Source organism: Thamnophis elegans, chromosome 1 (genome assembly GCF_009769535.1).
Source record: "Thamnophis elegans isolate rThaEle1 chromosome 1, rThaEle1.pri, whole genome shotgun sequence".
In the NCBI taxonomy this organism is placed as follows: domain Eukaryota; kingdom Metazoa; phylum Chordata; class Lepidosauria; order Squamata; family Colubridae; genus Thamnophis; species Thamnophis elegans.
Window position 1 is genome coordinate 145,425,224 of NC_045541.1, and position 15,358 is coordinate 145,440,581.

General features: G+C 36.3%; 1 protein-coding gene across 1 annotated transcript in view; it reads right to left on the reverse strand.

Moving 5' to 3' along the window:
• Positions 1 to 15,358, reverse strand: part of CCDC85C (coiled-coil domain containing 85C) — a 178,814-nt gene that overhangs the window by 21,746 nt on the left and 141,710 nt on the right. The window contains 1 exon segment of the mRNA XM_032234095.1: positions 1,796 to 1,900. Within this exon segment, the coding sequence (XP_032089986.1) occupies positions 1,796 to 1,900 (105 nt within the window).

Sequence of the window (15,358 nt, forward strand, 5' to 3'; positions counted from 1 at the left end):
CACAAATGTGTAGTATCCGTAAGCTAGATAGTTAGGTGTTCTGTCCCCCCTTCTCTGCTCGTTAAACAGACGACAGGCAAACAAACTTAAAAGGAACTCTCTTTATCAGTTCTCGGCTCAGACTGGCTGCGAGCCCAAAAATAACATAAAGTCTCTGACTAGATAACAGAATATAACAGAATACCAAACAAAAACTCTTACAAGCAATGCACTTCTCCAAGTGTCTTCTTGAATCAGGGTTACAGAAACAAAGCACTTTTCCAAGTGTATCTTACATAAACCACGACTGATGATCAATCAATGTTGAACGAACCAAGGAACCTTGACTCCTGCAACTAGGGCGTGGCACCATCCGTCCTTTTATCCCCAGAATATGCCCCTAACGAGCCCCAGCTGCATAATCAACTTGCATCCCGAAAAGACTCACAGAAGACTGCTGCTGAGTCACAACAGTTAGGTATTAGAAATCTAAAAAAAACAACTGTCTTTCCCTCATATTTAGGAAGACATTCAATAAATTAAAAAACAAGCTGGACCCATGGACCTTAATATTTGATTAGTGACTGATGCACGTAATAAGTATCAGTTTACAGAGAAATCATAACAAAGTTATTTTAATCTTCCAATGTTGGACCTAGTTGAGTGAGTAGAGGATGGGCTTTGCACTCTCATATACATGTAAGACTAAGTAAAGACCCAGTTACTGTGTTACACCATGATATGGTTAATATAGGAAAATAATGTATAGATATCAGTACTATAATCTATAATCCATTGTTTATGATTAGTTGTGTTATGTAAACTTTGCCAGTTACAATTAATTCAAATAATTATAGATATGTCTTATTTTAATATAACAGTATACATGTGTTGTATATAGCTCTCTATGGTATTTTGTGATGTGTGAACCCACACGTTATGGCTTATAATTATGTGTTAATGGTTTGTTCAAATAAACTATGGTTTGTTCAATGAACTATGGTTAACATTTGGTTTAGCATAATGTGTAAACCAGGTTACATGGGTATCCTTTTAGGCTATCAAGTCAGACTATATGTAAAGTGCATATATTTATTCTTTTTCCCTTACTACGTTTCTTTTAATTCCATCAAAATGATCTAGTACTAATAATAAGCAGTGCAACATAATATTTATTACTTCTTATATTGTATAAAAGTATTCTAGTACAGTTAATCCTTTAAAGAAATTTGACAATTAGTTTGTATTATGTAAATTTTTATCAGCAATTAAATTCTAATAATACAAGATTCCATAGTTCTAGATAAATATTTAGGAGATTAAAACACGAAGACATGTAATTACTGACTTATGGAGATAACAAAAAAAAATCCTCTTAAGTTTCTCTGTAAAACACTGAAAATAGAATTAAGTGGCTTATGAACTAAGAAAAAATATCAATTCAAATAGAAAACAAGAATGTAAATAGAACATGGTTTTACAAAACATTGTATACTATACACAATATGTACAAAATACAATGGATGAAGTCAATACAAAAACAAACAATACTAGCTTAGCACCACATATGTTCTTAAATTGTTGGTTTCAGAATGGAACATTTAGGGAAATGATGCTAAATTCTAGTCAATCTGCTTCCTACAGGGGACAAAGTACTATTTAGCACATGACATAGATGTATAAATCTCTATCTTCTGCTGTTTTGACAATCTTCCAGAAATGAACATTCTTCAGTTGGGTTCTGGCTCCTTTTCTATACAAATCTAAGACTCCCATCAGCATAATGACAACGAGTGGACTTCTGTGTGTATCTTACATTTTGCATGGCATCCTGATACTGCGACAATGAAGACAGTTGAGACTCAGAATGGTATGGGGATAACCCTTTCCTAAGGGTCCTCAAATCCCCAGTGCTTGATTGCTGAAAAAAGAAAGACAAAGACAAAGCAGGACATCTGTTTAGTCCCAAGTAAACATGAAATTTAATTTCATTATATTTCTTTCTTTGGCTCTTATTCCATCATCTAATACATCTTCTTCAAGGCACATTAATCTTTGGACTGTATGGAGTGCTGGACTCTATTGTTTGGAAGAAATCAGCTATATAATTGGAAGGGAGACCATTCCATCTCTCTTTGTAGCTCTCAGTATCAAATATTTCTGAAGGTTTAAAGGGGGATTCCCCCCCCCCTCCAGCAATCAGAAGGGCTGCACAGTGGAGAAAAATTAAGATAGCTTTTTGCAACAGCTTTCTGCTTGTGGTAGTGAGAATAGGTACTGAGAATAATTAAATTCTACAAAGTCAGAAATATTATATTTAAATCAAGAATTTGGGGGGAACAAACTACTTTAATAACTACAAGTAAAGTATTTTCTAAAACTTAGGAAATAGTTTTCCAATTGTTAAAATTTTTGCCCTGATGTTATTTTGTTGATCTTCCATGTAAAATAATATTTTTGGAAGTAATTTGAGACAAAATACATAATGATACACAGGCTATATTTGTTTTTCATCTCTGTGTGTTTTAAGGGTGGGACTTATGATTTGAAAATTATGAAAACATAAAATTAGCTATATATCTTTAGACATTTCTATTACTTTTTTTTATAGAAAATTAATAATGATAAACAAGTGGGCTATTTAGAAATAAGTTTTGGAATGCATCCATTATCTATTCCAAATCTATTACTTTTTCTCAATCAATAGCAACTGCATCTAAACATAGACTTAACAATATCTGAATTTCACATAAATTGACAGGCAACATATTCAGATGAGGAAAATGCAAACATACGCATAAACACATAGCCATTTAACAAATATGTGACATATCAAATAAATAGTTTTCACTGCAATGTTACAGACCATGGCTTTTATATTGCAAAACAGATTTGGGTATGCTTTGCTTAAACCTTTGACACTGTTTTGGAAGGTAGTGTTGGGGACGCATTTGTCATTTTGAGACTGTGGTGGAATATTCAAAAAGTAGCTGTTATGGGAATGTCTGTTTTTTTAAAAAATGGCAGATAAAAAAGTATGGCCTTAAAATTACAACCGATCAGGATGTTCTTAATCATTTTATAGTGATCTTTATTATACTAGAAGCTAGCACTTGCTTTTCAACACACCTGCTCCCTATCTGTCTAAAAGGTCAGGTGCATCAGGAGGCTGTAGGCACTAAGGCAGGTATTTTCTGACGTGTGTGTTCATGAGCACCACACCATCTACTTTTGACATATGATACATCTTGTTTTTTCATCTAAGGATGATTTCAAAGAAGTTGAGACTCTACAAAGAGTGCAGAGAAGAGCAATAAAAATGATTAGGGGACTCAAGGATAAAACATATAAAGAACAGTTGCTGGAACTGGATGTGTCTAGTCTTATGAAAAGAAGGACTAGGGGAGACATGATAGCAGTGTTCCGATATCTCAGGGGTTGCCACAAAGAAGAGGGAGTCAAACTACTCTCCAAAGCACCTGAGAGCAGAATAAGAAACAATGGGTGGAAACTGATCAAGGAGAGAAGCAATTTAGAACTGAGGAGAATTTCCTGACAGAACAATTAGTGGAACAATTTGCCTCCAGAAGTTGTAAATGCTCCAACACTGGAGGTTTTTAAGAAGAAATTAAATAACCATTTGTCTGAAGTGATGTGTGGTTTCCTGCCTAAGCAGGGGGTTGGACTAGAAGACCTCCAAAGTCCCTTCCAACTCTGGTATTCTATTTCTATTCTATTTCTGTTTTCCCAGTACAATAACAGTAAATAACAGAATTGGAAGGGACCTTGGTGGTCTTCTAGTCCAACTATCTGCCCAAGCAGGAGTACCTATACCATTTTAGACAAGTGGCTGTCCAGTCTCTTTTTAAAAGCCTCCAGTGATGAAGCAACCACAACTTCTGAAGGCAAGTCATTCTACTGGTTTATTGTTCTCCCTGTCAGGAAATTTCTCCTTAGTTCTAGTTTGCTTTTCGTTTTGATTAGTTTCCATTCATTGCTTCTACTCCTTCAGGTGCTTTGGAGAATAGACTGACCACTCTCTCCTTTGCGACAGTCCCTTAGATACTAGTATCATATCACCACTTTATGAATTTCATTATTGTATCGTATCAGTTGCTAATGTTAATTACTGTCCCAACTATATTATCCATTTAAATAATGCAAATGTTTAATTAATTAAATCTGTGTGTTTCTTTTCTTTGTATAATTTCTTTCATATTCATTATGTACTATCAAGTTGATGTCAACCCTTAACAACCACATATATTTTCTATTAATACAACACAGAAAATAAACACTGTGCTACAATTACTTGTATAATCCCAAAAATATATTACTTTCATCCCCAGCCAGTAGGTATTGTTATAATACCAATTAAGCACATTATTTTTTTATTTCAATAAAGCTATATCTCTGTGGTATATTTCAATAATACAATAACATAAGGCATTTGTTATTATTTATTTGCAATATTACTATTATATTAAGTCATACAACAAAACCCGCATAATAATGCTACTGTATGTCAGCAAGAATGCATTCAATGTGGACCAACTTAGGCTTAAGTACAACAGCCTTGCTACTTTATTACATGAGAAAAATTAAAGTCATTGCCTAGGAGAGTTTTAGGGGGGAAGTTTGCAAATTTTTCATTGAAGACTCCTGAATATCAGCATTCACGTCAGTAGGAATCCAAGAACATGCAAAAGAAATCTGGTGGGTGATCCTTGATAGCCTGAGAAACTACTAATCTTCTTCATGAACAGAAGTTTCTTTACATCAGCACTGAAATAAGCAGCAATTTGGACGCATCTTCAAACTGTCACTCAAGGAATGTTTCATGTAGTAGCATGGTATGAAGCCCTATGTTGAACATCAATGTACAGCTAGTAGACATTTTAACTATGACTCATCTATATTGGCAAAAATAAAGGAAAGCTGTTGAAAGAGATGCTGTATTTTTCTCAGAACAAAGGTAATTAAATTCTTGTGTATCACTCAGTGATATAAAAAAAACACCAGAGCTGTTATAAAGTATGTTGATTGATTAAAATATAAACAGGTTGAAAAAATTACAAAGTTGTAAAGCATGCCAAGTACAGGAACAGTTGGCTAGTTTAATTCTAATATGGAGAGAATGTCCAATTAATATAAACAAGACTCAGGTAAACTTTATATTTATTTGTTTAAATGTATATGACCATTCATCTCACTTGCATGTGACTCTGGGCAGTGTACGTAGTTAAAACAAAAATAAAATCTGAGTCTTCCACTATTAAAATCAACTTAAAATGAAAAGGTACATTAAAAAAAAAACAATAATAAAAAAAGAAAAGTACGCCCCAACTAGGTATCTAGATACAACTAGATAACCATTTAACAGGTTCCATATTTCCTTGGGATCCCCAGCCTGATGTCACATTCTGGTTTTGAGAGCCATTAAGAAGGTTGGCAACGTTGGGACCAGTTTCACTTCAAGGAGAATATGTTCCAGAGGGTGAGCATCACAGCACATATGAATTATCTTGTTGCACTGATAAAAAAAATTCTGAAAGCATCTTGTTCCTAACAAATGTCATCCCTTGATTATAACACAGAACTATAATTCTAAACAGCTTGACTGATTTTGATTATTTCAGAAAATGCAAATGTACAAGAGTTTGGAACAAGCTAAAACAAGATTTGCAGACACATGTCATGTCTCTGATATTGCCACTGTGCATATTTTGTGAACAATGTGTTCCAGTTTTTCCTAAAACCTAGTAAGATATTATAGCAGCCATAAGAAGGCTAAATCATTTTAATTACCTTTAGGAAACCTTACATACTTCTGAGATGCTTCTAAATTCTTAGCCATTAAAGCAAACTTTGTAATCTACCATAGTTTTAAAAGATTGCTAGGGAATACAAAATCCCAAACATCCATTAAAAAGACAAGAACTAATAACACATCAATAGAAGATAATATAATTCTATTTAAATCTGTACTTTAAAGTCACTCACTTGGCTTGGTTGGTAGGTTCATACACAAAGAAGTGATCCAGTATTGTTATTATCTTTCCTATTTTTGATTAGCAGAGAGATTTATGCTTGACTTGCAAATAATTACTTAAAGGTGGGAAAGAATGTCATCTATGTTGCTGCTGCCGCCGCCCATCTCTTTAAATAACACTATTTTGGAAGTAAAAATCCAAGAATACATCTTGGAATTAGCAATTAGAAATCTAATATCAACATGTGCTTTGTAAAAGATTAGGAGACATGTCATTTTTTTCTCCATATAATCTCTTCTGCTATGCTATCACTGTCAGCCTCTGTTTCACTACTTGCTTTCGGCTGCCATTGAAATGGGGAGGGGGAGGCATGGTATTTGGGAAGGGAAGTTTTAAGTACAGGAGAGATTGTGAAAAGGGGGTTTTGTTCTCACCATCTACTGTTCATGTTGGAGATAGTGGATGGGCCCGCCAAGGCCAACTGTCCTGCATACCAACCTGATGATGTTTTTTGAAGATGGAACTCACATGACACCTGAGGGATATGCAGAGTGGACTGTGGGATGGGGTTACCAGGGGAAGGGGGTTGGGTCACATATTGATATATATGAGTACGCGCACTTTTGCCTCAGATCTTGCTTTGCTTAGCTACTATCTTTTCATAACCAGTAAAAGTACTCTTAATTCTGCGAAATGGAGTTAAGTGGTTTCTTTCTTGGTTGCTGAGGGAGGCTGGCTTGACAATCACTTTGCCTTATTTCTTTAACTTAATAAACTCCATTTTAAAGCCAAGATTATCATGAAAGCATACTATGGGCAGTTTTCTTTGAAATAATCATTTCCTGGTATTAATCAATAGCTGGGGTCAAACATTGGCTAACCATAGTGTGATTTGTGTGGCTTTGCCCTAACACTACAGTTGAGCTCAGGCACTATGATTCATGAATACAGAGTTGGAAGGGACCTTAGAGATCTCCTAATCGCACCTCCTGCTCAAACAGAAAACCCAGCACTCCGGAGAAATGGCTGTTCTTAAAAACCTCCAGGGATGGAGTCCCCGCAACTTCTGAAGGCAAGCCTTTCCACTGATTGTTATATCAGGAAATTTATGACTTAGTTCTAGGTCACATCACTCTTTGATAATTTTCATTCATTACTTCTTGTTGCCCTCAGGTGCCCTGGAGAATAGCTTGTGCCCCTCTTCTCTATGACAGCCCACGCAAATATTGGAAGACTATTATCAAATCACCCCTAGTCTTTCTTACTATGATGTGTAAATCCACCTGATTATGGTTTATTCAACAAGCTATTTTTAAAGGAAACTTTGGATTACTGCAATCAGTAGTCACTAAAGACTGCTGCCCTCTAATATCTGTTTCCCCTAAAATAAAGACATCCCTGGATAATAAGCCCAATTGGGCTTTTGAGCGCATGCACTAAAATAAGCCCTCCCCTAAAATATTTAACCACATGAACAGCCGGTCCCCACCATTTCCTGTCTTATTTTCAGGAAAACAGGGTACGTGCAGGGGGTCTCATTTGAAACCTTATAGGGACAATCTGCAGTTACTAAGAGGAGAAATATTCTGCCTTTCAGATCAGACACCCATTTAGCTTTAAAAAAAACTTTTCAAGTAATAAAGTCTGCTTTGATATAGAAAGACACTTTCTGGTCTTGCTTTGGGTTGAAATAAATCAAGCTTTTGTTTCAATATCGTATTCAAAAATGCATACATGAACTGGATTTCATGCAGTTTTAGCTCACAGCAGTCAGCTGCCATTTCTATCACAGCATGCAATGTTTAAGAAAAAACAAACAATAATTATATCTTCTTGATTTCAAGAAAAATAATAGTAATAATATAGTATAAATTGCTGTTGCAACTGTTATCCTTGGCCATGGTTCCTCTAGTAGCAAAACTCTTTCATAGGATGTACTTTTCCTAGTACAGCAATTACCAGCATGTAAAATTGTCATGAAATAAAATGAGCATTCCTGAATGTTCTCCTCTCTCCTTTAAAACCACTTTCAAACTGAAGACACCAAACATGCCTAATGTCAATCTCTTTTAGTTTTGTCCCTCTTTAAGAGATTTACAGAGTTGGACCTTAGAGGTCCGTGATGGTGAATCTATGTTTGTTAGGGCACGTGAGGCATTGCCCTGTCAGCTCCAGTGTGCATGCACAAGCTTGCAGGCTGACTTCGGCCTTCTTTTGAGGCCATTTGGGAACGGACTTCCAGTTTGTCCATAGGACCTTTTTTTGCCCTCTGGAGCCTTCAGAAGCCTTCAGGCGGCTTCCCTGGAGGCTCCAGAGGGCAAAAAAAGTTCCTACAAGCAAACCGGAAGTTCATTGCCAAACTTCCAGTTTGCCCGTAGGACCGTTTTTTTGTGCTCCAAAGGCTTCAGGGAAGCTCCTGAAGCTCTGGAGGGCCTCTGGGGGGAAGGGGGCTGTTTTCACACTCTCCAGGCTCCTAGAAAGTCTCTGGAGCCTAGGGAGGGCAAAAAAAGCATGCCAAAAGTGGGGGGAGCGCTGGTCACACGTACATAGCATTATGGGTGTGGCATGCCATGCACAACCCCCCCCCTGCGCTCCCCCAGTTTTTGGCATGTGAGCCAAAAAAGGTTAGCCATCACTGTTATAGATCATCTAGTCCAACCTCCCCCCATGCTCAAGCAGGAGACCCTACTTCATTTCTGACAAATGGAAGTCCAATCTTTTCTTGAAAGTTTCAAATGATGAAGCCCCCCACAGCTTCGGAAGGCAAGCTTTCCAATGGTTGATTGTTCTCACTGTCAGAAAGTTCCTCCTTATTTCTAGGTTGAATCTCTCCTTGTTCAGTTTCCATTAATTATTCCTTTTGTGGCTTTTGGATACTTTGGAAAATAGCTTGACCTCCTCCTCTCTGTGGCAGCCCCTCAAATATTGGAACACTGCTATCATGTCTCTCCTGGTCCTTATCTTCTCTAGACTAGCCATGCCTAGTTCCTGTAACCATGTCTTGGTTAACATCATTGTCCCATTGCTGGTGGTTTCTCCATCCCCAATTGCAGAATGCTCAGGTTCTTGGTCATTTTTTTAGTTTTCCCAAGCTAGAAGAGTCAAAGATGGAAATAGTAACAATGGTGGTGCTGTATTACATTCTGCCTTTGGATTTATTTATTTATTTCCACCTTTATTATTTTTACAAATGACCCAAGGCAGTGAACATATCCAGCATAACCTCTTTCTCCTAATTTCCCCACAACAAAAACCCTGTGAGGTAGGCTGGACTAAAAGAGAGAGTAACTGGCCCAAAGTCACTCTGCTAGGTTTCAAGGCTAAGGTGGGACTTGAACTCACAGTCTCCTACTTTCCAGCCTAGTGCTTTAACCATTAGACCAAACTGGCTCTCAAAATTGTATAATTTTAACATAAGCTGTTACTTTGGGTTCCCTTTGAGAGGTGAAGGTTGGCATACATTTTAGAAATGAATGAATGTGTATCGGCAATTATTTATATAGATTTAAAGAATACCTGATTCCCAATATCTCTGCCTACTTTACATTATTTAACAGAGTGCAATTGTCATAATCGTATCTCGACGCAAGTAACGATAGAACTTCTAATCCAATGCATCTGAAGGCCATCAAGCCTTACAATCTCATTAAAAATGTAGTGAGGCTATTGTTCTCCCTAAGATAAGCTTTGTCACTGTAATACCATTTTTTATCTCTCTCGAGTAATTTATCACCCAGAAAACCTTCTACTTTGAACTGTCAAGGCTGCCAAAGGCTAGCCTAACTTGCAAAGGGATAGGGAGCAAAACATCAATCTTGTCAAGTGCCATGCCATTAGAAAGCTTCCTTGATGATAATGCAGGTGTCTGGAGTTTTTAGTTACTGTCAGACAAATCTTAAATTCAAGAGCAGCCTAGCCAGTAGATATATAACAGTAGCAGGCTATTTCAGAGAATTTTGCAGATTGCTAACTTTCCTCTTGCACTCTGGCACTGCTAACTGGTTATCATTGCCAGAGTGCAACAATTAAGCACGTTTTTGCTGGTTTTAAGATGCTGATGTGAATGAAAAAAGAGCATATTTTACAGGCAGTCCTCGACTTACAACAGTTTGCTTAGTGACCATTCAAAGTTATGGCACTGAAAAAAAATGACTTATGACTGTTTTTCACATGATTGTTGCAACATCGTCATGGTCATGTGATCAAAATTCTGGTGCTTGGCAACTGATTCATATTTATGACTTTTGTAGTGCCCTGCAAAGTCATGTGATCACTTTTTGAGACCTTCAGACAAGCAAAGTCAATGGGGTAGATTCATTTAACGATTGTGTTTCTGACTTAACAATAGCAGTGATTCACTTAAGCACTTTGGCAAGAAAAGTGTTAAAATGGAGTAAAACTCACTTAATAAAAGTCTCACTTAACAGAAATGTTGGGCTCAATTGTGGTCGTAAGTCAAGGACTACCTGTATTTCATCCTCTGACTGAAACTGAGCAAAGGTGCGAGAACTTCACTGCAAATGCAACAAAAATAGCAAATATCAAAAAATCAAAAGTGCATGTAATTTACCGGGCTAGATAGTATATGTTCTGCATGGAGAAGGCTCAACTATCAACCCTTCAAATTTCAATTACAGAATTTCACAGGGGACAAAAGAACTATACTTGAGAAAAATTGGCAATCTGTTATATCTACCAGCTAAAATGAGAAAGAAATTTCACTCATTGAAAATTACTTCTAATGTTTGCATAGTGTTTATGATTTCTGTGACAGCAGTGTCTGAAATTAATGTGATTTATATCATAAAGCTATTTTTATGGAAAGAGGGATATAAATATTTTAATTAAAAATAAAAAAAATGTCATTTAGTCAACACGGTTTATCACCATAAAAGTGGGTATGCAAAATTTAGAACTACAAACCAGCAAAAACAAGTAAAGATTGTTGTATGAAAAAATGAAATATTGGATTTCTTTCCTCCTCCCTTCTGCTACCCAACCACTACAATGCCCTCCCCCCTCAAATATGTTTATTGTTCCATCCTCTTAACAGAAGTTTCTGGATTTTTTTAGCCATATTAAACTTCAAAATGAAGACGGTAAATAGAGTAGAAATGCTATAAATATCATATATTTAGATATTATACCACGTACCATCATATGTTGATATATTTGCTATTTCATTTATGAATGTTAAAGTTCAAATAGATTTTTCAAGATCACTATAATTATTGAAAGGCCTTTTTTCTCCTTTTCGGTTGTCTCATTAGATTTCAGTCCCTTCCACCTTTCATTTGTGGAAATGATTCTTTGGAAAATATATTGGGCAGAAGCCCTTAGAAATGAGTTTGGGAACATGTTTTTTTTTTAAAGTTAGATTTATATACTACCATTTCTCCAGTCTCTAAGCTCCGTTTTCTCTCTAACAACTGTGAGATAAGGCTAAGATTAGTCTTGAGAGACTGATCATTTAATCAGCAGCTTTCATGACTATGGGTGGGATCTTCTCATTCCTACTTCAACATCTTACTCTAACTAATAGATGAGATTAGCTCTTTTCTCTCTCTAGTCATGTAATGTCCATTTATATTGAATTAGCCACTGCAGGAAGATGGCTCTAGAGCAGTGATAGCTAACCTTTTCTGGACCGAGTGTCCAAATTCGACCTGTTTTAGAGGCAGAGCAATGGCATTATTTCTATTAGTTAATTTTGAATGAAATGTTGTTATAAAAAGAACATTATGCTTTCATTTTTTCAAAAGAAAATTAAACAACCTCTGGAAGACAGTTGAAATTTTCCAGAAATAAATTGTGAATCTGTCATTAATACTACGATTTAGACTGAGAGTACAACATAGTTATATTGACCATTTTTCTAGCTGTAATCTCTCTGGGTTTTATTAATAAACATCTCCTTTCCCTAAGGAAAAAAATGACAAAGAAAATGTGAATGCCAGGGTTATTGAGTAGAGGTGGGTCAGGGAGAGAGTGACACATCATTATTCACTATCAAGTCATTACAAATATAGTAATTATTCACATAGAATTGGACATATCAAAGGCACTGTCAAGCAGATATAGCATGTCAAGAATGAGTGGCAACATAAAGCCATCCTGGAAAATAATCCGAAGACTAAATTGCATCGCATTGGACTGGAGGGAGTCATGAGAATGTCTATAAGTATCACTATCTGGTGATTTAGATGCATAAGGGTTACAGGTAGTCCTTGACTTACAACCATGATTGAGTGGGGCAGTTTCATTTTATGACATCTTTTGTCATGGTTGCTAAGGGAAGCACTGGTTAAACAATTCTAGTTTTCTCATTGACTTTGCTTGTTGGAAGCCAGTTGGAAACGTTGCAATGGAGATCATATGGCCCCAGGATGCTACAATCATTGTAAATACATGCTGGTTTCCAAGGGCCTAAATTTTGATTGCATAATCGTGAGGATGCTATGATGGTTGTAAGTTACTTTTTTCACTGCTATTCTAATTTTGAATGATCACTAAACAAATCATTGTAAATTGACAATATCTGTATTGTCGTACTGCAACTCTTGTCTCTTAGATAATTCTAACATCTCCAAATACTTGGTCAGTATGTTATTGAAAGCAGAAAAAAGTTCTTTTGTCATGGTCTCAGAAAAACAAGGACAGATGATAAAAGAAAAGTGTATAAATAGAAAACTATTTGTAATTATTATGAGCTATAGGGATGTATTGTTGAGCAGGGTGAATGAAATGAAACATGCCATCCAATGACCCTACTGGATTTTTTTTATGCATCTAGAAAATATGAATGATATCTAAGAGGAAAAAATTGGCAACACAATTTTAATCATTAAAACCAGGATGAGAAAACTTGTTGCTTCAATCAGAGTTGACCATATTGGAGCTATAGAGAGTTTCGGTACACTCTATCTAGACAGCACACATAGCATTATTAGTGCAAAGTGCCTCAGAAATTGTCTGGAAAATAATTAGTTCAGTTATTAAAAAGAAGAGCCTGTTGTTCTTCTCTGGAGAGAAGCAAGTTAGAACTAAGGAGAAATTTCCTGACAGTTTGAACAATTAATCGGTGGAATGTCTTGCTCTAAAAATTGTGTGTACTCTAACACTGGAGGTTTTTAAGAAGAGACTGAATAACCATTTGTCTGAAATGGTATAGGGTTTCCTAACTGAGCAGGGGGTTGGACTAGAAGACCTCCTAAGTCCCTGCCAACTCTCTTATTCCGCAATTCTGTTTCAGTAAATAACTGATTCACTTAAAGTGACTTCTCTTCTTATCATCAACAAATTGTGCCAAACTGTCAAAAAACTGAACATCCTGTTTAAAAATATGGGCTCACTAAATAGAAATTGCAAACATTTGTATCTGCAAGCTAGATCCCAAACAGCAGGAAAAACCAAACACTTACAGTGCACTCTAGATTTTCCCGCATTCAGCAAAAACTGAAATTCCATAGATTACCTTTCTGAAATTTCCTGGTACGTTGTTTGAACCAGCCAGCTGGGACGGAATAATATATTATTCATTGCAAATTATAATGTAAAGCAAAACAATATTTATAAATAGTTCCCTAAGCTCTACAAATTTTTCCTTTCCTTATATGCACATTTATCTTTCATGCACTAAATAATGTGTTATTGTGAGTTTAATACCCAGCAAAAAACAACAGAAAAATGTGAACACTTAAATAGAAAATCTTATAAGATGTATTTTTAAAACAAGAATTGCAAAAATGCATAGATACTACTTTTCACCCCAATTAAAAAAGACATCAGTTGATATAGAACTGATTAAATTAAGAGAAAAATATCAAATGCTCCAAATTTCAACAGCCCAGCTTTTAAGTATGCAACAAGAAATGATTATGAGTTACAATGGAAAAGGTGCTGTAATAGGTATTTCAATGAAGTGGTGCAAAGTAGAATTCATAATTGACAACCAGGAGATAATTCTATGAAGGAAGATGATAAACAGCAAGAGACTGTTAATAAAGGGTTTTGCTGTGTGATACATCAGAATGTAAAATTAACTCTAAAAATATTTAACGTCAGCATTTCTTTGGGGTATGAACATTAAAGCTATCTGTGGCATCATGTGCTGTGCATTCTACAGAGGCAAGTTGAAATGAATAATGACATTGATAAACCTCTTCATACATGGAACTGGCAATTGTGTACAAGTAACTCTTGACTTACAATTGGATGCTTAGGGACTAATTGAAGATATGAGGCAACACACAGAGCTACTTACAATTTTAATTCAAAGTTGTGATGGCTATCCTCCCACCTTGCATTTACATTATGCCATTTGGAGTGCCCAGCAACCAGTTTGCATTTATGGCTGTTTGCACCATCTAGCGGCCACGTCCTTTTTTACCATAAACCAACATTTGCTTCTGGTTTCCAGAAAAAAACACCCACCACAGACCATGGGTGTATTTTACAACACTGTGGCATTCACTTTACAGCCATTGCATTCGCTTAGTGACCATTGCAAAAAAACTCATAAAATTGAGTGCGGCTAGAGGGTGATCCACTTAATGATGGGCATGACATGATCATAATTCCAGGATCAATTGTGCTAGTAAGTCAAGGACTACCTGTACAGCATTATTTCATGTGTCTCTAGGTCTTCTTTTAAGATGCTCAGAAAAGCATATTTTACCTACCAACACTTCTTGCATTAAGATGGAAGGGGATTTGTGTGGATGGAAGGCTGGGTAGTCTTCAGTTGAATGGAGATGCCCCTCCCCCAACTGTCATTTGAGGAAGGGGTACTGACAGTTCCATAGGATGGATTCATTTCAATAAGTAAAGGGAATTGGGATTTTCAGCTTGTTATACATATTTCTATCTTGCAATTCTGAGAACATCTATTCTCTCAAAATGGCTGCCATGGAGACTGTGACCCCAAAGGAAACTTTGACAGAACAGAAATAAAAAAAAAACCATAAAAGGCAGATGAAATATTTAGACACAAGGAGTGTATTCTCTATACTGAATGACAATGAAGTCATATCAGTACCAGTAAACAAATGCAGAGGGATAGAATAGAAAGATATGACAATACAGTGAAATTGGACTAGGAAGAATACAGTATAGGGAAAGATGTCTATATTTGTGCAGAGGTGGGTTCCAGCTTCTGTTACTTCCCGTTTGCTCAGGGATATGCACTATGTGCAGTAGTAAAAATATTGCTTCTGCGCATGCGCAGAACCAAAAAACAAGATGGCAGTGCCTATGGCAGTGCCGATGGAACCGGTTCGGGGGTGTGGCTGGCCGTTACTACCTACTCCGTCGAATCGGGCCAAACTAGTAGGAACCCACCTCTGGTTGTGTGTGAAAGATACATACAAATACACACAAAACACTTC